This window comes from Melanotaenia boesemani, chromosome 16 (genome assembly GCF_017639745.1).
Source record: "Melanotaenia boesemani isolate fMelBoe1 chromosome 16, fMelBoe1.pri, whole genome shotgun sequence".
In the NCBI taxonomy this organism is placed as follows: Eukaryota; Metazoa; Chordata; class Actinopteri; order Atheriniformes; family Melanotaeniidae; genus Melanotaenia; species Melanotaenia boesemani.
The window spans coordinates 2300083-2323264 of NC_055697.1; the positions used below are offsets into that span (position 1 = coordinate 2300083).

Consider the following 23182-nt stretch of genomic DNA (forward strand, 5'->3'; position numbering starts at 1 on the left):
TCTATCCTCCAGGATGTTATCCAAGATAATCCACACATCCTCATGCTACTTCAGTCAGGAGAAAATGCTCTCTGAGTGTTATTACTCCACAGAATCTCCTGACAGACCATTTCCTGATTCGCAGGCTTAGACTGAATCAGCTTGAAAATAAAATTAGTGTAACTTCCTGTGTGGAGTAAAGAATGGAGACAGGGAAAGTCTTTGGAGCGTGCTGCTGATGAATCAGGTTAGAAGAGAGCCACGCTGACATTTCCTCCACCCTGTGTTGGGGTGGGGGCAGTTGGAAATTGCACCTCAGTGCTAAATGAAGCTTAAAGCTTTAATTAACAGCAGGACACAATAGGTGACAGACATCGGCCACAGTCCACAGCTCTCATGTTTCACTGGGAAATGTGGGCAGGTGCCGGGGAAAACACAACACGAGGGAAGTCCACCATTCAGGTGCAATCAGCGGGACAGTCATTGTGGTTTTCAAAGGGCACAGGCTGATCCACGGCTCCATACCTGGCTAACCCCCCCGGCGGAGGCTTGAGGGGAAATCCACCCTCAGATACTCACACACTGCTGACATGTTGGGTAGATTTCAGTCCGTCCTTGACCCATGTAACTTTATTCAACTCGTGATTTTCACAGCAAACATCATCTGGAAAGAAATCTGCGGACCGGACAGAAAGACAGACCTGATTCAGCTCTGAAATCTCAGCAAATCCAAGTTCTTTTCATCCATGACTCATTTGTTCTGGTCTTCTAGACTGAGGTTTGAGGTCAGAAAACACTGTGTTGTTACTTAAATGTTAATAAAAAAAAATTCTGTCTTTGATTCATTCTTGACATTTTCAGAACTCGCCCATCTGGAGTCTCTGGTTCTGAATGAGGGAAAAAGCTTTCAGGTGCAGCTTGACTTTCTTTCTTTTTTTCGACTTAAGGCCTGAAAATGTCAGCAATTCATGTGAAGCTTTACCTTTTACCAGTCGGCTGTGTGTTGTGGGGCTCCACATGTTCCGTCCAGTTGTGCTTTTTCATATTTGCTAAATGTTCAAGTTTGCAAGTGAAAACCAGTCAGAACCTACTAAGAATCCCTCGACGTGCTACGTCAAAACATAAGAAAATAACCGCTAATGAGGAGATATCTGCAGCTTCCTGCTCACTACTGAGAATCCTTTAGAACAAGGAGGTGATTTCTGACAATGCAAAGTTTCTGTCAGAGTAATAAAAATAATAACGAGAACTTGAAACTCATATAAAACTTATTTGTAAACAAGTCCTTTATTTGTCCAAGTTTTCATTAAAAACTGGCCATTTAAATCAGGGATCTTAAATAATGGGTCACTGTGGAGAATATGACAACAAGCTATTGGCTCCATTTCCTTTGAATCAGGCGTGTTGGAGCAGGAAACATCTAGATCCTGCAGGACTGCAGCCGTCGAGGACCAGAGTCTGAGATCCGTACTGCACATAAAGCCAGCTACTGATTTATGGTGAGAAAAGGTTTGAAACTGTAACGTAAATGTTAACAATCCCTGACAGATGATCAGTTGATTGTTTATTAGGATTAAAGTAAGTCAAATAAATTGTTGGGAAAACAACTGTCAAAGGGAAAAATCAGGTGTTTATCAGGAGTAGATGGTTAATTTTTTTAATGTTTGAGACTTCAGATATTTTTATGTTATAATTCTCTGGTTTAAGGGGTGTCCATACATGAAGAAGTAAAGCCTGGCTAGTTGTACAAAAATGCAGCCATATATACATCTGTTTTATCATGATATGGTTAAACAGTTCAATGGCACGTTTTACAGATTGTACAGAGTCTGTCGGGTCGGTTTGTTGTTAGCGTGTGCAATGCATGGTGGGTAATGTAGTGTGAAGGACCTCACGTAATCAGAATGAGTTCAACTTTTATTTCACATGATGCAAAACCTTTGTTTTTTTCTGATCAGGAAATCCATCCAGAATTTATTACATTTGTTTAAAAGGATTTCCATCAGCCGTTGTCACAGAAAAATACATGAAATCCCATAAAACCAACATCAATCCCTCCATGACCCCCTCTGACATCTTAGTGTCAGTTTCTGAAAGTGTCACAGATATTTCTCCACATGCAGGTGCTCATGTGGAAACTGGGACCAGGCTGGTGGTGCTGGTCAGAAGCTGGTGGCACCTTGTTTGAGTGGTCAAAAAAACTAAGTGCTATAAACAAACTGTCCATTTACAGGTCACTCAGTGGGGGTGGAGGTGGGATCTGCACAGAAACACAGTCAGAGCTTTTTTTCAGTATGGATGGAGACATTGAGGTTCTGGATGTAATGCTCTCTGAGCTGCTGCAGGAGCGCCATGACAACAAATGATGATGGTGACAGCCTGCAGAGAGTTTGAACTGAGGATGGGTGGAACTTACTGGCATTGCATTAGGACTCCAGGGCATCTCGCCGTCTCAGCAGGATCTTCTGCAGCTCCTCATCAGGGTTTGGGGTTGGAGGAGGTAACGCAGGCTTTGGTTGAGGTGGAGTTCTGGTGAAATTCTCCTGGATAGATAATAAAAGTAATAAAAAAATAAAAGAAATAAAAACTAATATAACAACATTGATTCATCAGTTCACTGATCCGGTATGATCAATCCAAACAGAACATCTAGACCAGTCATCATCTAGCTATCATCTATCAGACGTTGTTCATGTGGAATTGTTCACATTTTTCTCCTCTAACAACTAAAATGTGTTAATAATCTGATGAGGAAAATGTGGATAACAATGTGGTAACCTGGTTATTATTACTAAGTAGTAAGAATATTTGGTTTGAGACTTTAAATAGGTCAGCATCAAGAATGTTGTTCAGTCTGATTGTTTGTCATGTAACCCTTAAAACTCCAACTATTTTACTTATTTTTGGCCATTTTTTAATGCAAACCTGAAACCTTTTAATCCCAGTCAACAGAAACTATTTCCATGTTTCCACTTTTTCCTAATTTCCAGTTATTCCTGCTACTATTTACCTGCTATCCTCACTAAACCAACTCCAGCTCAGCTGCTTTGTGGCGCCACCGTGCATCAGAAACGTCTTCTTGGCTTTATTCCAGCCATAGAGGAGCATTATTTTTCTTCTTTTCACACACACATAGAACTTTCTGCTCACTGGTTGATCTTTGGCTGCTCCTGATTGGACGTTACCGTCAATCTAAGCTCTCTGATTGGTGGAAAGTCTGACAGGAAGTGGCTTCATCATCATGTCCAGGTCTAAATAGAGGTCTCTTAGCAACATAGTAGTGATGGTGATGTTTTTATGATGAAATGTGATAAATAATGCTGTTATCATGGATCATTGTGGATTTACCAGATAGAGTCTCTGAATAAAACTACATTTAATGGCTGGATTGTAAACCTCCTGGAGGAGATAGAAATGCCTGGAAAACTTCCACAGATCACCTAAAGTGTAGCTATCCATCACAGTTTACCTACAGAGCTACACACCACCACTGAGGAGGTGGAGGAGATGGACCTGCTGGAGTTTTAAGGGTTAACTGTTAACAGGATTTGTTGTTAAGCCTGAGATCTGTCGACTCCATGACCTCTTTTAAAAAGCAGCTAAAAACACATCTTCTTAAACTTGCTTTTACTTAGTTTTATTTGTTTTTATTCTCTCTGTATTACTGTTATTTAGTGTTTTATCTTATTGTTAAGCACTTTGTGATTTTTATCTTGAAAGGTGCTATATAAATAAACATTTACTTACTTACTTACTTGTTAACAGAACTGTTGATATCAGCAAATCATTATCGAGTGAACTGATATAAAATCTGATCAGGATCAAACTTGTTATTTACAGGCCTAATCTGGTTGATTTTTTCTGGTTGTAAGTTTAAAATCTGTTGTGAACATGCTGTGGAGAAACAGAAAGTTTGGCTAGTAAAAACATGGCCTGCCAGCCTAATTACCATGATTCCTTTAAGTTCCTGAAAGGCAGACTGAGATGGCGGTCTCTCCACCTGATAAAAGGAAAATCGGAGGAGAAAATGGGTTTGGTAAACAAACAGCCATCTCACACATTTAACTTATTTTTCCTCATTCAGCAGTTAAAGAATAAACTGCATCTCTCACCACACAGGCATTGTAGTAGAGTGTGAGGATGTATGCTTTCTACAAGAAGAAATGTGTTAACACAAAATCATTTTAAGTCATGTCAATTTTTCCATCCTCATTATTTATAATTACCTTGCAGAGCCGGCCCTAATGCTATCTAATTTGGCAGAGTTGTTGAGGCGGAGGAACAAGTGGACTAAAAGATGTCTTGACCATATGTCATGTTTTATCAAAACAAGAAGCTCTTAGATAATCCCACACACTGATGGGTTTAAGAGCAGTGAACAATATCTGCTAACAATGGCGAGAAAACTCCCTCAGAACAACCGATGTGTGCTGCTGGTGCTTCACTTTGGAGATTTTAATGGCTGAAAACACATTTTCTGTCACAATCACACCTCCATTAACATCCGTGGCAGTTTCATGTGTCTTCAGTGTTTTTATTAGCTGTACTCTGCAGTTTGCACCAGGTTTTTCTAACACTGCAACTTTATTTATAACGCACTTTAAAAACAAGTTAGTTGAAGTGCCACAGTGTGCACATAACATTAAAACTCTTAAAATAAAAAGCATACAAACAAAATTAAGAATCTGAAATACAGTTAAATAAAACAAAATAATTAAAATAAACTAAAATCAGATCAAAATGTCAGCATGTCATTTGGTGCTGAAGGACGAGGTGAACAGATGGGTTTTAAGAAGAGATTAAAGAACAGATATAGAGGAGGTCTGTTTGATGTATAAACACAGCTCATTCAACAGTTTAGGTGCTGCCACCACAAAAGCCTGGTCCCCTCTGAGCTTCCGGCTTGTCCTGGGCACACTCAGGAGGAGCTGGTCAGCCGACCTGAGAGCCTGAGAAGGTGTATGGAGACGGAGGAGCCGAGAGGTACAACAGGGCAGCACCATTTAAACACTAAAAAAAAATTAAAGCAATTTAAAATGGGTCCTGTAGTGCACGAGCAGCCAGTGAGGAGAAGATAAAACCAGGGTGATGTGCTCATACTTTCATCTGCCAATTAAAAGACGTGCAGCTGCATTTTGTACAAGCTGCAGTCGAGAAATAAGGACTGGTGATAGAAAGTGCTTCATTTTAGCCACCTGCCTCAGGTAAAAGAAGCTGGATCTAACAACTGACCAAATCTGGCTTTCAAGCTTTAGTTCAGAATCCATTTTAAACCCAGGTTTACAGTCTCTGGCTTGCAAAATTACTTCAAATGATCCAGATCCTCAGAAGGAACTCCAGCAGAACTGGGTCCAAACACCATCACCTCCGTTTTAGAATCATTAAAACAAAGAAAGTTCAGTGCCATCCAACATTTAATGTCCTTCAAACATGTTTGCAGAAAAGCCCATCCTTCTTTTTAAATGGAAGATAGATCTGGCAGTCGTCTGCATAACAGTGAAAGGAGATGCCACGTCTCCTGAGAATTAAGCGTGGGGGGCACATATATAAGGAAAACAGAATAAGACCCAAAATGGATCCTTGTGGGACTCCATATGACAGTGGAGCACTCGCAATCCCCTAGAAGAACCAAGAAGGTTCGATGTTTTAAACAGGACCTAAACCATTCCAGAGCCACGCCTTTTATGTCGACACGATGTTCCAAATGTGAGATTAAAATATTGTGATTGACAGTATCAAACGCAGCAGTTAACTCCAGTAGAACAAGAACCACACACTCACCAGAGTCACACAATAGAAGAATATCATTAAAAACTCTTAAAAGTGCTGATTCAGTACTGCGCATCGCTTTGAACCCAGATTGAAAGATTTCAAGAACATTGTGCTCATTTAGGTGTGGGATTATTTGATTATAAACTATTTTTTCCAAGGCTTTAGATAAAAACTTTGAATTTGCATCTAGCCCAGGTTTTTTGAGAAGTGGCTACACAAACCCATCTTTAAAATTTTTGAGAACCACTCATGAGGTGAGACTGGCATTAATAATAGTTAAAATTAACCCATTAATGCCCCGGTCCATGAAAAATATGGTAAGAAAAGTCAAATTTTTAAAATACGAGGTCTTTATTTGGCCCTTTAACCAAATGCAACCAAAAAATTAACATTTTTTTATTAGGGGGGGGGGGGGGGGGGGGGGATCTACAATTGGTTACCATGTGATATATTAAAAATATTATATGATTTTCTGCTTCTGGGTATCTATTAGGGGGACAAGCAAAATATCTCAGAAACTGTATGTGACAAATATGTCATGTCAGGCTTTTATGAGTTAATGAGCTCACAGTAGAAAAAAGCTCTTTCAACAGGCATGGAGGAACGGCATCATGAGGTGAACCTGAGGCCTTCAGGTGACCCACCACTTCCTGAGTAAGAGTGACTCAACTGCACTGTGCTCAAACTGGTGGAAAACAGCAGAGCACATAGGCGTAGCTGAGGGGTCAGATGTGGGGGGTATAATCTGTGCCCTTGGCTGAAGCTCGCTTATCAATGAAAAAGCTGTTCACACATTTCAAGAGGGCTCAAAACAGGGAGCTTGTGGGGGATTAAGAATAATCTCAATTAACTTAAAGAAGACACAAGGTTTGTGACCAACATGCATCAGGTTTGTGAGAAATATGAAGACACTATGATTAAATTTGGTTAATAATTTAGTTTGAAGTTTAAAAAGCAAACATAAAACCAGCCTGTTTGTCTTAGAGAGAACTGTGGTCAGTCAGAGACTGTAGGACACATCTCTGTATGCATAAGTTATGACGATTGGCTGACGATGAGTAAAATGTCATGGTAAGCCAATCACTGGCAAATCTGGACAAGTGTGAAAAACAAAATAATGCAAACAAATGACCAAGAAAAACAGGCAGCAATGTTGAGCCAGAGAACACGAAGGACGTGTTTTTAAACTGGAAACAGACAGTACGGTTGCTTCACTAAGATTTATGTAGGATGGTGAGATGTCCATCTCAAGTCACTCAAAATCTCACTTCTCTTGGTAGTTTATCCAATCTGGTAAAACCATCTGCCCGTGACCTGGGGGTTATTTTAGGTTCGCAATTTGATTTTAGCCCTCAGGATACAAAGGTTGTCCAATCTTGTTTTTATCAGATTCGTAATATAGCCAAGATCAAACATTTTGTTTCCCAGTCCCAGTTGCAATGAGTCTTTCATGGTGCTGTGGGGGAATTTTGACCCTCATCTTTGCAGTAATTCATCCACTTTGGAGGATTTTCCAGCCTGAACCGCCTTTTTAAGGTCATGCTACAGCATCTCAACACGATTCAGGTCAGGACTTTGAGTAGGCCACTCCAAAGTCAGAGCATTTTCCCAGAAGTCTCGGGGATCATTCAGATGTTTTCTGGCTAAACTGAGACGAGCCTTAATGTTGCTCAGCAGTGGTTTTTGTCTTGGAACTTGGAATAATAAAAACCTTCATTTAAAAACTGCATTTCGTTTTAACTTGTGTCGCCTTTGACTAATATTTGAATTAGTTTGATCTGAAACATTTAAGTGTGACAAACATGCAGGAACATAAGAAAACGAGGAGAAAACGAGGCGGCAAACACTTTTTCACACCTCTGTGACTCTAACAACTGCCATGAAATCTAATGTACAAAGTTTCATGATCCAGATTTAAATGACAACACAGATGATGGATCATGTCAGGATAATGCACATAAAGATGCTGGACATCACCTGTCTCCTCGTCCTGATTGGAGACTGGTTGACAGGTCGAAGCCGAATCCCTTTCTTTATCCTTTGCATCATTTCCTCCACTGCCTGCTGCCTCGCATCCACCTCTGAAAGACAAAGAAAAGACAAACATTTCATCACCGTGAGACATTTCACACGATAAATGTGTCTCAACCCTTTCATGCATGTGGACACCCACTGTTTTCTAGTATATCCATAGATGAGGATGGTATATTTGTATAATTGCCACTTCATTGGAGCACCACAAGGGACTGTACTCTCACTATTTCTCTGTACACCTCAGACTTCCAGTACAAGTCCTACTATCTGTAGAAATACTCAGATTACTCTGCAGCTGTGGGGAGCATCACTGATGGATGAAAAGCTAAACACAGAGAACTGGTCAGTTAGTGAGATGAAGCAGAAACAATCTCATCTTGAACACAAACAAAACAAAAGAGATTGTTGACTTCAGGAAGAGATGGAGGAACCCCAGGACCTCAGACAGTGGAGTCCAACCTTTAACAGCAGCCACAGCTGATCTTTATTTTAAGCTTGTATCCTGCATTATTCTCGGATGAGGCTGAACGTTTAGCTTCGGGGCCCGCCAGTGGCTTGTGGGGCCTGATGCATTTTTTAGCATGAAACGGCTCTGGCAAGGACTCATCTGGATCTCCTGGAGCTGAATGTCCAGAGATGAATGCTGCACACCTGCCGGACATGATGGGTGATTCTTCCCATTCTCACAGTGAGGAAACTAGAGTGTTCAGTCAGAGGCTTCTTCATATACAATGCAAGACAAATGGTTGCTGAGGTCATTCCTGCAGCATCCAGAACAAGAAATTAAATTAATCATTTTGACTAATAATTTGGAAATGAAAGTTATTACAGCATTATAATTTCCATTTGAGGATTAATACAGTATTTTTCAGTCTTTCCTTCATTTAATAATTTAATTTAATCATTTTTAGGATGATGGGCAGTTTTACTGCATTCTAAGTTCAGAGTTCTTGCTGTGTTGGAGGTTTTCATAATGACTATAAAATGACTCTGTGTATTAAAGAACACAAACCATTCAGCTATTTCCCACCTGAAAGTTTTTCAAGGAGAGTTTAAAAACCATCAAACACAAAATAAAACCCTGCAATGATGCTGCCCATTGGAAAAGAAATGTGAATATAAAATTTTCTATCATGGAAAATTCAATGGCATTTACAATGGAACGTTTGTTACAAAGATATCTTTAAAATCTCTCACAAAAACACTATTTTGAGCTTAAGAAATAATAAAATATTTTCCTCTTGCTTAGAAAGAAACTATTTTTCAGGTGTCAGAGTAGAAGATCCTTGGGTGGCACCTATTCAGCCTCGTATTTAATTCCAATAAATACTGTGTGCATAGTGCCCAATTCAGGTCTGGCATATTCAACAGCTATTTAACAAAATGAGGCTGCAGCGAGACCTGTTCAGTCAACGTGGACACCTACCTGCTGCCGCGAGTCAAGGCTCCCTTTTCTCTGCATCAACCAAGAATTTAATATCTTGACCTTACAGGCCGAATATGTAGATTTTTGAGTCTAACAGTCTCATAATTCATTTGTTATGTTTGTTCATTTGACTTTGATTTGTAAAGGAAAAGGTTAAAGTGATGACATATTGAAGGCAAAATAGGGATTGAAGACGACTTCTGCTGAACTGAAATACACAATACAAAGAAGCTTAGAGGAAAATAGAATACCTAATGAACATGCACTGCATGCCGGTGGAAAAAGCACTTAATGTCTGAATTTGAAGAGACCACAGCTGACGGCATTAATGCAGCTCGTTTCACTGGAAATGGGAAAAAAATCAATGGAATAAAATAAAATAACATAGTAGAACAAAACTGAATATTTACAAATTAAAGACAATAGTTTCAGTTTAAAAAGAGCCACAGTTTCCATCCCTGGAAAAAAAACATCAGTTTTTATAAACTACGCTCATTCTTTTTCTCTGTTTTACTGAGATTTGTTCTTTCTCTTTCCTCCCCTTGAACTTTATGCTTTCCATCATTTCTAGCTCAATACCACCATTATCATTCAAAAACAGGTTGTTTACAAGGTAGAAAAACAAACAGTTTATCTTTATTTAGGAACTGAAACAGTATGAATGTGGAAGAGTGGAACATCTTAAAAAGAATGAAGAGGAAAAATGTATTAAGAAACTACAAACACACATACAATACATATATATATATATATATATATATATATATATATATATATATATATATATATATATATATATATATATATATATATATATATATATATATATATGAGGCTGCCCGGTGGTAAGGAGGTCGCTGGCTCGAATCTGGGCTGGGGGAGGTCCAGTGGCCTTTCTGTGTGGAGTTTGCATGTTCTCCCCGTGTATGCGTGTGTTCTCGCCAGGTTCTCTGGCTTCCTCCCACCGTAAATTTACATGCATGTTAGTGTGTATGAGTGTGAATGGTTGTTTGTCCCGTATGTGTTGGCCCTGTGATGGACTGGTGACCTGTCCAGGTGTACCTGCCTCTCACCTGGTAATGCTGGAATAGGCTCCAGCTTACCCGCGACCCTTAATGGACTAAGCGGTACAGAGAATGAATGAATATATAATGAATGAATATATATATATATATATATATATATATATATATATATATATATATATGTGTGTGTGTGTGTGTGTGTGTGTGTGTGTGTGTGTGTGTGTGTGTGTAATGGTGTGAATTCCACTCGGTGTGAATTTCAGTGTGAAAACTGGGAAGGCCAAAATCCCAGTGTAGACCTGACTTAAGGCCTAAACGTCCATGTGCAGCTAAAGAAAAATGTCATCACTGTACACGTGAAATCTGAGCTTTAATCTCAGTTTCTGTCCCTCAGTTAGAAGCAGAGAAGCCACTGAAATGATCTATTAAAATCAGCTATGGAGCCTTGGCATGCAGTCAACAATAAAACAGTTTTAGTAACTATAACATGTTGACTAATGCAGCAAACATACATGTAGTGCACTGTGTGGTGGGTACCTGGCGTCTTGGCCGAGTCCTGTTCAACCAGTGGGATGTCATTACTGACGCCCCTCTTCTTCCTGATAACTGACAGCAGTCGACTGCAGATTCAGACACAGTCATAAAAGGCATCAGTCATTTCACTGGAGGCTGGTAGTAACAGGATGTAATTTGACTTTAATGAGCCTGCAAATTAAATTACCATAGATGAGTTCTAATTATAACCAGGCTGTAACTTAGTGTGTTACAGCCAGAAAAACCAGACAATTCATCAAACCAGAAAGAGAAATGCAAGATGGATTTATGTTCACACACAGACTTCCCCAGTTTCCATCAGCAAGCAATGAAGCTGCGACAGTGATGTCTCTTTGTATGACGCTGTAAGTTTACAATCTCTGTCTCTAAGAATTTAAGCTCAAGTTTAATTTTTTCCTTGAAATAACTTCAGATTGTGTTCAGCTATGTGGTAATAAAGTGTATTAGATCATCAGTCGGAGCTAGCTGTCATATTTCTGTCATTGCAGCCGTGACTTGTTCTTTAACTTTCATCAGACTGCATGTGCTCATCTACATGTGCATCCTGAAAAGTCCTGAAAAGTCCTGAGAAGTCCTGCAGATGTACCAGAAGGGTGGCACAAACAAATATAAACTGGTCCAGACTTCTTGGAGATGCATACCATCCTGGAACAAAATACCCGTAACCATCAGGGAAATCAGTAATTATTCATCTTTAGATAATAGTCTTAAGCAAGGCTTAAAAACAACGCTGGTTGTTGTTTCATGCTGTGTGTGTTGCTGTTGGAATTGTTAGTGTGTGTTATCAGTGGAGATATATAGACACATTTTTAATGAAAAACTTAACCATTTGATGTAAATATGTAAATATGTACTGATGTTTGTATGAATATCATGTTATTATGTGCTTTCCTTGTATTATGTCATTATATTTAGCTGCTTTTAAGTCCATCTACCAAAAGATAGAAATTAGACACTGGTTATACACTTGAGTATTTGTTATTTTGTTTAATGTTGTTTAATTTGTTTATTTGTTTGTTGATTTGTTTAACGCTGCAAATAAAAATTTCCAGTTTACTCGGTCAAATGCTTTTTCTGTGTCTAAGGAAATGAGTGTAGGTTTTAGATTATGTAGGGTAGAATAATCTATTATGTAAATCTGTGCGTGTTAGTAGAGGAATGTCTACCTTTAATAAAGCCTGTTTGGTCAGGATATATTATTAGAGGGGTTATTTTTTCTATCCTTCTGGCCAAAGCTTTGCTAATTATTTTAAGATCTACATTTATTAATGAAACTGGAAGGTAACTGGATGGAAGTGTTGGGTCTTTACCTGGTTTTAATAGTAGAGTAATATTAGCTAGGTTCATATTTGAAGGTATTTTTTGTTTTTCCTTTATTTCTAATATCATATTGTAGAAAGTGGGTGCCAGCGTTGTCCAGAACTCTTTGTAGAATTCTGCTGGATAACCATCTGGACCTGGACCTTCTGGACTTGAACCATCTGGACCTGAACCATCTGGACCTGGACCATCTGGACCAGGAGCTTTATTGTTGGGCATATGCTGGAGAGCTGCATGGAGTTCACCCACTGAAAGAGGTGAATCCAAGGTCATTTGATTTTCATGTTTTAATTTGGGAAGATTGTTGTTACTAAGAAATTTGTCAATATTGTCATCTGTTGTGTTTAGTTGTGATTTAAATAAAGTTTTATAGAATTCTCTAGAAGCGTTATTTATCTTGTCAGCGTCGTGGCTGATGTTTTCTTCTGGATCTCTGACAGAGGAGATGGTTGTTTTCTCCTTGTTTGTTTTTAACTGATTAGCCAGGAACCTTCCAGATTTGTTTCAATGTTCAAAAGTTCTTCAAGCGAAGTCTTTGCACCAAGAATTGTGTCTTTCTCTCTCATTACTGCTTTTCCTGCTTCCCAAAGAATGCACGCTGAAGTTTCTGGCAAGGCATTGTTTTCTAGATATAAGGACCATTCTCTTTGAAAGTAGCTGATAAACTCAGGACCTTTAAGTAATGATGTATTAAATCTCCAGTTTCTAGTTGCTGGTTTATTAGCCTGAGCAATGTAGGAGGTGCAAAGGCCTGTTGTAATTGCTCTGTTTTTTCCTCTTCTTCTTCTTCTTCCTCTTCTACTTCTTCTCAAAAATGAGTTGCATTTTTGGGGGCTTGAACATGCTCGAAAACTCATCAAATTTTGCCTACCTCCCAAAGGAATGTGTAAATTTACGTATTTTGGGGTGCTCGGGACTGTTCGGGCAAAATTGAACGAGTGTGCCACCTATTTATGATGCCCTGCCACTGCACATCATTAATCTTTATGAAATCTGCTTCACATATTCTAAATGCTTTGGGTGAACAAAATATCCTCTTGGTGCAACGGCCTAAAACCAACAGGAAGTCGGCCATTTTGGGTCAAAGTCGCCATTTTGGCATTTTACTGACATCGTTCAAAATCTATCTCCTCCTAGAGATTTTATCGTACCGCCACCAAAATGGCTCAGGATGTTCAGAAGGCATGTGTCTTTAAAAGTTATCAAAAGTTTTCTAATAGGAGAAAGGGCATAGAGGGGGCGGGGCCTCAAAGTTTGACGTCTCGCCATGAAAAATGAAAGTGATATAACTTCCACATTAAACAATATATCTGAACCAAAATGGCCACGTATGATGCCAGTCCCATCCTGAACACATCTACATGTCAATATTTGGATTAGGAATTGGCTACGCCCCCTGGTGACAGGAAGTCATGGTTTTTTCTCGAAGACCCACTTCTGTGACCTTTTCAGCACAACCAGGTCTAAACTGGTTCAGACAGAAGAAAACAAGTTGGTGATGATATCCAGTGAAAACTGTTGCCCTACGCTGCAGGGCGAGACCGTGGCGCCATGGCATTATAAATCAGTATGAATCCCTCAATGCTCATCCAGTCCCCATCAGACTTGCAGGGACTAATCAGGGTCTGGCCCTGAACAGATCCATATGACCAATTCCAGTCTAACCCTAAGCCCCGCCCACTTTCAACAGGAAGTGCTTTTTGTAAGATGCCGGGGTTCTTCTCCTCAAGAAACTTACACACTTGAAAGTGCTTCACAACAGGTCAAACCCTTTCATGATACCACAAGAAAAAAACTCAAGATCCTTCGCCAAACGTAACCATGGCGAGTAGTGGTTGGACGCCATGACACGTTGATCTTCACCAAATTTGCCAGGAAGGACCACAGTCAGGCCGGGAACTCAGCCACATTGACATATGCTGGAAAAATTGCAATATGGCTCTATAGCTCCCCTACAAATATTTAATTGATCACAACCGCCCACTACATTGACCGATATGGCTGAAACTCCCCCTACAGATTTGATCGTGCTTGCCTTAAAAGCTGTCTGAACACTCCAGAGGCATGTGTGGTCAAATGTTATCAAAAATTTTCTAATAGGAGGTGGCGTTCAGCAGTGGCGCCTCATCATGTTTCGCCATCAAGCATGTAATCTATTATTTTTGACATACAACACTAATTCTGCACCAAACTGCACATGTTTCTCTTCAGTTCCATGCCGACCACATCTACATGTCCAGATGTTGTCCTCTGGACATTGCTCAACGCTGCATGGCGAGACCATGGTGTCATGACAAACTAGGATAAGACGCCATGACATCATTAATCAGTATAAATCCCTCAATTTTCATCCAATCACCATCACACTTACAGTGATTAATCAGGGTCTGCTCCTGAACAGATACATATAACTACTTCTGGTCTTGGTCTAACCCCCGCCCACTTAAAACAGGAAGTGCCTTTTCAGACACCGGGGTCCTTCTCCTCAGGAATGAACCTCACACTCAAAAGGGTCAAACCCTTTTCGTGATACTACAGAAAAAAAGTTCCTTCATCAAGCAAAACCATGGCGAATGGCGTCCACCGCCATTAAACAGGAAGTATTTCTAACTGATCCAATGTACTCCTGATCTCCACCAAACTCGGCAAGGAGGACCGTGGTCAGGCCTGGAACTGATTCAAATAGACATATGCTGGAAATATGGCTCTATAGCGCCCCCTATAAATATTTAATTTATCAGCTCCAACCACTGCTTTGACTGACACTGATAAAATTCGGGATATTGATATAACATGCCAGGACATACAAAAAGCCTCTTCTTGTCCAGATGTTGTCAGTACCATAGCCCCCCCTGGTTCCCCCTGGGAACAGGAAGTTCCATAATTTTAACCCTTTAATACCTGTAAAACCTATTCACACTCATTAAAATCATCCCTCATTAACTAATGCTTGAAAATGTGACTGAATTCTAGCAGTATCATGATTTAAATACCTCCCTGTGATGTTTAAATCCTTCGCCATGAAGCAGGAAAAGGCTCTAACTCTGCCGTTGCTTGACCAATGGAGGTGATATTTTTCTGTTCTCATTAGAGTTCCACCCTGAACATGTTTGTACATGATAAACGACTATAGCGGCACCTACTGGCCACATTGAATTTCCCTCTTGATAAAATCATGCTCCGGTTCTAAGAATATGACACCACTTGTTAGAAATGAGGTCATGCATGCTTCAGATGTCATAACTGGTCAGACTGAGGTGCCAGTTGATCCTCTCATGAGTAAAAGCACCATAGAAAACCCCTGGACGATTGGGCATAGGGCTGCGGGCGAGAGCAGGAGCATTGTGGGAGGTAAAAAGTCAGGTGAGGCAGTGGTGCTATAGGCTGAAGCAGTGCCAGAGGTGCATGGGCCTTCATCGCTGCTTGCAGCTTTAATTGCTCTTATTTCTCAGAGTGAACGATACTGGTGTGTCATCACTGATGGAAATAGGATGGATTTTGATTTCTGACATGTCATTCATCAGCGAGCTGCTAGTTAAGAAATAATCTAATCTAGAATAGGAATGGTGAACTGAAGAGAAGAAGGTGTATTCTCTTAGTGTGGGATGGTGAGAGCGCCAAGCATCACAGAGACCAAAATCCTTCATGTTTTACAGTTTCTGAGGATTTCCAGACTCAATACCTTCCTGTAGTACTGTATTTGTCCAATATAATGTTAACAAAAACCTCCTATAATTAGTGTGTTATCTGAGTGACCATAGAGTGAGGTGAAGAGGGAGTGAAAGAAGCAGAGGTCATCAACATTTGGACCATATATATTTGCAACAGATAACTTAATATTTTGATTGTCAACATTTAACTTTCTATTAATAAGAGCTGTTCCTCCTCTTTGCTTAGAATTAAAGCAAGCTGAGTACACATGTGGAAACTGGGCTGTTGAGAGAAGATCTAAAGTTGAGTTTGTTAAATGAGTTTCTTGAAAGAGGATAATGTCTGCCTTCACCTCCGGCAGCAGATTTTTTTTACCCTCTTTTCCCTTGTACCAGCACCACACACATTCTAATGGACAAACCTCAGTGTGTTTATGATCTGACAACAGAAATGAGGCTACATGCATTTACTGAATTGTGTGTGTGTGTGTGCGTGTGCATCCCACTGCTTCTTCATGTGCATATGTGTCTGCCATCTGAGTGCTAGAAAAATGTTGAAGGAGGACCATGCAGAACTTGATGAACCGAGCCTGATCTCACCTGAGAGGGTTGGAGGCTGAAGATGGGGCCGGAGGTGGTGGTGGAGGAGGAGGAGGTGGAGGAGCTGGAGCTGGGGGTGGGTTGGTAGCTGCCTGCAGCTTCTTCTGGAGCTCATCCACTGACCAGCCAAACACATTCAGTTAGGAAATAAACACACAGACAGCAAGGAGAACAGAAACATAATTCATCACATTACAATTCCAGGCTAGAATTTTGTAGTGAGAATTTGCTCCTTTTATCTTATCTTTGTTCTGAACTGTGTTTATCTTAGTTTACCTGAATTAATGAATGAATTTAAGTGCTGAAAGATCCAACTGCTCACCTGAAAACCTCAGGTCCTTGACCTCTTGTTCAGCCTTTGAACATTTCTTGCTGTACTCTTTTTTATCTTCCTCCAGCATCTCCAGTTTGCGCCTTAATGCCATCAGCTCCTTCTGAGTCTCGCAGCTCCTTAACCCTTCCTCCATCTGCTTTATCTAAGGACAGACCAAACACAGCCAGGTTGTCTTCAGCTACACACACTTAAATGCCAACACATGCTGACATGTACATTATGTGTTTATTAGGGTGGAATAAATGAGTTTGTTGTATTGGATCTCAAGTGTATTTACTTGTTGCTTCATACAGATTTATGAAAGAACACTTAGACCAGACAGAGAAGAAAAAGTCTGAATAAAAAGAAAATATGAATCTCCAATCTGTGAATGTCTCAGCTGTCGTAACTGGGATACATAGGAGATATAATCTGTTCCATGTTCCTGCAGATTGGTGTCGGCTTCTACTGTTCATGCAGTGATAATTTCTCTTAAACAGCATTGGGAAGCTGCTAGCTGACATCCAGTAATTTCCTCCACAATGATTGTTCTTTAACCAGTGTTTTAATTGTTGCTAAAATGAAGGATAAGGCTCACCTCCACCCCAACACCAGGAGAGATCAGTGATCCCACTCAGCTCTAATTGTTTCCCATCAATGCCAAAGAAGGTGGGAGGGGACACAGAGGCTGTTCTGCTGCTTTTAATTATTAATCTGGCAGGCTATGGCCTGTGATAATTTAACAGCCAGTTCCTCCCTGTGCTGTCAGCCAGCTTATAAATTTTGTTTTGATGTATATGAATTAAACTAATCACGGGTGATAATTAGAGGGACTGGCTTACTGTCACCATAATCTATTCTTGAATTGTGTCAGGTAGCATATTAAATATGAAATTTTCCATCTCCTGAGACAGTATTTCTACATACATAGATATTTTTCTGGAACCAAAGTGAAGCTTAAAGTCTGAATAATTTGATTTATCCAGACTTTAAATCTAAGTAGAGAAATTCAGGTATTTGTATGAGAAAATTATTAGAAAGAAATGTATTAGAAAGACTCTCGTCACCTAAAACATGTAAAAGGCTGAAAACCCTTACAGAAATTTTGGAGTTGGTTTGTTGATTTTCAGGACAGGATTTTTGGATGAGGTGATCTACAGCAGGAGTTCTCAATGTTTTTGAAAGACCTATTACAGCAGATAAAATTTGTCAAGGACCCCGACCATAATCGAAACATTTGAACAATAGTTGACAGGAACTACTACAGATTTACAGTCCCTCCAGGAAAGTGCAAAATGTCCATAAATCACATAACAGGTAAGCTGTCCATCACAATTTACCTCACAGTTACACACTACTGTTCTTCAGAAAGTGATGATGATATAAGAGATAGCGTTCGGGAGCGCTGGAGATCTGATGGCGTTTCAAGGGTTAAATGTATGTGACTGAAGTTTTCCTATAAGACTGGATTGACTGAAGTGATTTTTTATTCTGTTGTCATGTGTTTGTGTTTAGGAGGGACTTTGCTGCTGTATCTCTTGGTTGGTGGTAAGTTATTGTTACATTTTTAGACAGTATAAAACTTATAAAAATGGCCATGGACACAAACCCCAAACTAACACAACACACAGCAGAGTTACTACGAGGATCTCCCAGTCTCTGGATGAAACAAACAGAACGTAGCATTTACTAAAAACCTCCGGATCATCTTTAATCCTCATTTCTGTGGCGACAGTGAACTAAGCATCAATCTGTACTGTCGGTCCAGGAGTGGTCATTTCCAGCTCTCACGCTCTGATCCTCAAAGTCCTGACTCTGGTCTGGATCCGGGCCATGAGACACGTCAGTCCGGACCCAGCCCGACTTATGTTTTAAATTACAAAATGTTTTTATCCTCAGCCTTTTTTCAAATTAATCTTCCCTAAATAAATAAATAAGTAGTTTATTATGTGAAATAAAGTGTCTCTGGATATTATTTACAGTGATCTAATGATAACAACTCTTTATGTTCACCACATTTTGCCGTCTTGCCCATAAAGCGGTACGTCTGTGACACCTAGACTGTGTGGTGCAGCCAACCTGGCATCTGTCTGGGAAACAGGCAGGAATGAGCAGAGGCTGCTATAAATGACAGGAGAGTAGATATGGACCTTTAAAAAATAAGTTTGAGAACCCCGGCTCTAAACTGAAATCTGTGGACTGACATAAAAGCTCCTATATGGACAACAGACTTCTTTCAGGGAAAGACACGAAAGATTAGAAACAACTGCCAACAACACAAAGTTATGTATGAGGTCTAAAAGTTTTACATAACTGGATTAGAGCTAGCAAAATGTTTAGTGAAGATGTTTGAGTTTTTCACACTGAGGTTTGTCTTCTTCCAGCCTTAAGAAGTTGTAAAGCTAGAGTTTAGGTTGTGGATATGGACCTGGTTCTGGTGCTCCAGCCGCTGTGTCTCCAGATCCGCCGTCAGAGAGGCAACCTGAGCCAGGGCATCCTGTAGAGCTTGATTAGATGAGGAGCTCTGCATCAGGATCTGACTCTGTCTCTTCAGCATCTTCTGCTCGACCAGCATCTGAAAGAACAACAAGGTGTTTGACCATATGAATGAACTCTAGGACACTCTGATGTAGCTGCAAAAATAAAAACAGCTTACTGCTCTGGCAAAGTTCTCTGCCTCGGTCCTTAGGTTCTGCTCCAGGTTCAGGGTGTCCTGTAAAGCCTCATATTCCTCCACAGCAGACTGAGACACTGATTCACACATTGAGAGGTCGGTTAGTTTCATCTGCAGGATTCAGTAAAAATGTGCCATACAGTGGCAGTAGTGCAAACCCAAATCCTAAAAAGCTGGGGCGCTGTATGAACTGAAAAAAACAAACAGGATTTGATGATTTCCTGGACATTTAGGGTGGGAACATTGTCCCTTTCTGGTGTGATCACAGCTGATTCCTCTTAGTTTCTGTTTTTTTTACCAGCCACAAAATGTTCAGATCTTTGGACAATAGGAAACATCATGCAGCCCTTTTCATGGAGATGTCCAAAGCTTTTGTTGGAGTAGATCAGACTAATTAAGGCAGAAACTTACCAGAACTGGACTTTCATATCAATCTGTTGGCTGGTCCAGAAACTACCTTTCTCATAAAATTCAGTGAACAAGCTAAGGGTCAAACCTCCAGTTCACTTACCTTTTCTAAAGGTGTACCACAGGGGTCAGTCCTCAGAACGCTCATCTTTAATCTTTATATAAAAAGCATCACCAGCGGAGTATTTCCAATGGAAGTTTCCATTTTTATGCAGATGATACAGTCATGCATACCTCTGCATCTACATCTAGGCTGGTTGCAAAGGGTTTTGATCAAGTAGTCAATTTTTTATGATTTGAGAATGTTTAAAATATGACCAAGACATGTTTCTTTGTGTTTAGACAAAAACCTGCATTTTAAATTCAAATCAAAAGGTCATATGGACTTTTTCAAACATGTATAAAACAAATAAATAAAAAACAAGCATCATGCTAATATGTTGTATCATTAAAGCGTATCCTTGATGCTCTGAACACTGAACCAACAACAGCTCCTGGACTAAAACATTTTATTGCTGCATAAGAGCAATAAGAAAAGAAACTTTGTGTTGGTCTCTGTTCTGGTGGCGCTGCTGACTAATATCTGACCAGCACAGCAGAGAGGTGGTGGAGGAGGAGTCGGTGGAGAGAAAGATGTTTTTGTTCTTCATGCTGCTTTCACCAGACTATCTGCAGCTAACACTTTATGAGGAAGAAGCTGATAAGACCTTCACAGTAGGATTTCTAATCACCTCCATCCACTGCTGCCATTCTTTCCACAACCACAGAGGATTTCAAGGCTGATGAGGATTTGTCATGTCTGCAAGAGATGCTGTGGTGAAAAACTAACACATGCATTAGGCCTCAGCTGATGTACCATCCAAATCTGTGTGAAAAGAAAAGATGGTGGACATATGGTGGCTCTTTGTTTGAGCTGTGAGGACATCTGAATGAAAATGAGAAGCATTGACTTATAGGTGACCTACAATATGCCTGAATGACTAAATGCCATCACACTGCCTAACCAATGAAGCCATTAATGCACACAGCATGTCTGAAAAGAGTTTTCTTTACACCAAACATGAACAATGATCATTCTTCCTCCACTACAAGGTCATGTCTCTAACCTCTGGTATATTTCTCCAGGTGCTTCTTTTGTTGAAGTTTCTCAGCAATCAAAAGCGTGTTGTCGTGTTTCTCTCTCATGAGCTGTTAATGAAAACACATGAAGGAAATGATTGGCTTGCAGCTCTCATTCTTCTACAACACATTTAAGTACCATCTTGTGGGGGCGACTTTTCTTCAGCAGATAAATGAAACACTATCAAAAGTATTAAAGTTGTTCAGTGTTTTAATTAATGTAAAATGATTTAATCAGATAAATATGGTATGCACGGAGCCCGTCGGGGGCATCGGAGGAAACTATACTTGTGGTCATTAGCAACTTGTCCAGTGTACACATGTTGCGTCGTTGGCTGAGAATATTCTTTGTGTTTAAGATCACGCTCAGGTAGAAAACCAGATCTGTCATTAGCAGAGTTATTCTCATTCTTATTCTGGAAGATTCTACTAGGACAGTGGTTCCCAACGTGGGGTCCGGGACGCCCAAGCGGGTTCTTCAAAGAGCCAGAGGGTCCCAGAGGCTTTAACCATTCAGAGCCATTGTGATTGAAAATGTCCACACAGAGACAAGCTGAAGTGTATCTGGTCACGTTTTTTTCTAATCATCTAGGCATTTAATTCACATGGAACTGGCGTTTTGGAAAAGTAAGGCTAAATGTTGTTTAACTCCAGCAGGACAGAACTCGGCCAGAATACAGTATTTATGGTGACAATCTCGCTAATGAAGCATAAAACCACACATGGGTTCAGCATGGGCTGAGGCAGCAGGCCCATGGCTTTTAACTAAACGCATGAACGGGGTCCTCAAGAAAAAATAGGTTGGGAACCACTGCACTAGGTCAGAATTTAGTTAATTTAGAGATCACAGCTGAAAAATTATATTGTAGACAGTATGTAAAGCCTCTAAACCAGGGGTGCCCAAACTTTTTGCCTCTAAGGGCCAAAGTGAAAATGTACCAGTGAGCCGTGGCCCAAACACACACATCTTAAGGGTAAAACACAAATAAATGTAAATCATAGTTAATTTATTTATTGTTCATGCATGCAAATGTATTCTTTTCTATCAGTGCAAATAGCATGCTACAAACATCAATATGGCAAAATAACAATAAAGGTGTAGTTAGACGGAGAACAAACAACTGCAGGCACTAAATTGTAACCAAATATAGTGCAAAGTTTTATCAACAACAAACAATGCATGTTCAACAAGCACACTGCTACCACTAGTGGGACAAATGAAGCCGATCTTTAGATATTACTAGCCTGTCAGTGTTAGGTTGCACCTGGCTCACAGACAAGGTGAGTATGTCACTGAGGTGTGAGGCAATCTTTTAAGTGTGACATACTCAAAATAGTTTTGATATCTAATTGGTGGACCAGACATAACAGGCTGGCAGGCCAAATTTGACCCGCGGGTCCTACTTTGGGCACCCCTGCTCTAATCCAAACGTCCTGTGTCTTGTCTTCTAAACTGTCCATCATTTTTACTGCTGTGGGCCCTGTGACCGTCCATGGGGTCAAACTGGTCCCTGCACTGCGCATGGAGTTTATTTCCAAGGACGAGCATGAATGATGCTTTACTTGGATGAGGCACTAATCCTTCTTTGTAGCATCAGCCTCAGGGATGTGATGTGTTCAATCTCTTTCTGTCAGAAAAACAAGCAAACAAACAACTTACTTCTTCTCTGGTGCCCATCAGTTGTCGTGCAACTGACTCCAGATCAGAGATGGCCTGATTTTTCTCTGCAAGTGTCAGTTCCACCTTATTTTGAAGCTCTGAAATGAAGACAGAATGTAAAAATATCTTTCTGCTGATTACTGTAAATACAGACGTTATGATAACCGTGATATAAAAGCTGCTCATGAACATCTCATAGTTGTCCTGACAGACCTGGTAATTCTGGCCAAATACCACTGAATCTGTGCAGTGACGTCAATAGAAAATAAATGAATCTGTGACCACAGATGACGAACAAGCAGCAACGAGACATGAACATGTGTAGGTTATACACACTCCGGTATTTTTTTTAATCGCGCGTTAAGGTGTTTTTTTTTGTTTTGTTTTTTTTGGCGCCGGCTTTGATGACACAAACATGGCGTCCATGTCTCTCTTCCCTGCTGCAGCGGTGCGTCTGATGTAATCAGGAGAGAGCGGCTTTATTAACAGGAAGAGACATTTTCTGTCTGGATCTTAAGAAAGAAGAAGAAGAACCGACGTTTCTCTTTGTCTAAACCCATGCAGATGGCAGAACATCGTGATTTTTGGATGGAAACTGCTTCCAAAAGACGACGAGAAACATTAATTTTTTTTTTTTTTTAATAAAT

At 40.1% G+C, this 23182-nt stretch overlaps 1 protein-coding gene across 2 annotated transcripts in view; it reads right to left on the reverse strand.

Moving 5' to 3' along the window:
- Window positions 1-1619: 1619 nt before the first annotated feature.
- shtn1 (shootin 1) overlaps window positions 1620-23182 on the reverse strand; it is a 41982-nt gene continuing 20419 nt past the window's right edge. Inside the window, exons 6-16 of one of the 2 annotated variants that reach the window (XM_042009815.1) lie at window positions 22536-22633; window positions 20863-20944; window positions 19331-19425; window positions 19103-19249; window positions 16684-16837; window positions 16362-16479; window positions 10774-10856; window positions 7729-7832; window positions 3929-3979; window positions 2396-2522; window positions 1620-2239 (exon numbers count right to left, since the gene is read on the reverse strand). In XM_042009815.1, coding sequence (XP_041865749.1) covers window positions 2406-2522; window positions 3929-3979; window positions 7729-7832; window positions 10774-10856; window positions 16362-16479; window positions 16684-16837; window positions 19103-19249; window positions 19331-19425; window positions 20863-20944; window positions 22536-22633 — 1049 coding nt within the window. In that variant the 3' untranslated portion in view covers window positions 1620-2239; window positions 2396-2405. Of the gene's footprint in view, window positions 2240-2395; window positions 2523-3928; window positions 3980-7728; window positions 7833-9475; window positions 9555-10773; window positions 10857-16361; window positions 16480-16683; window positions 16838-19102; window positions 19250-19330; window positions 19426-20862; window positions 20945-22535; window positions 22634-23182 lie in introns of those variants that run through there. The other variant, XM_042009816.1, reaches the window with a different exon arrangement.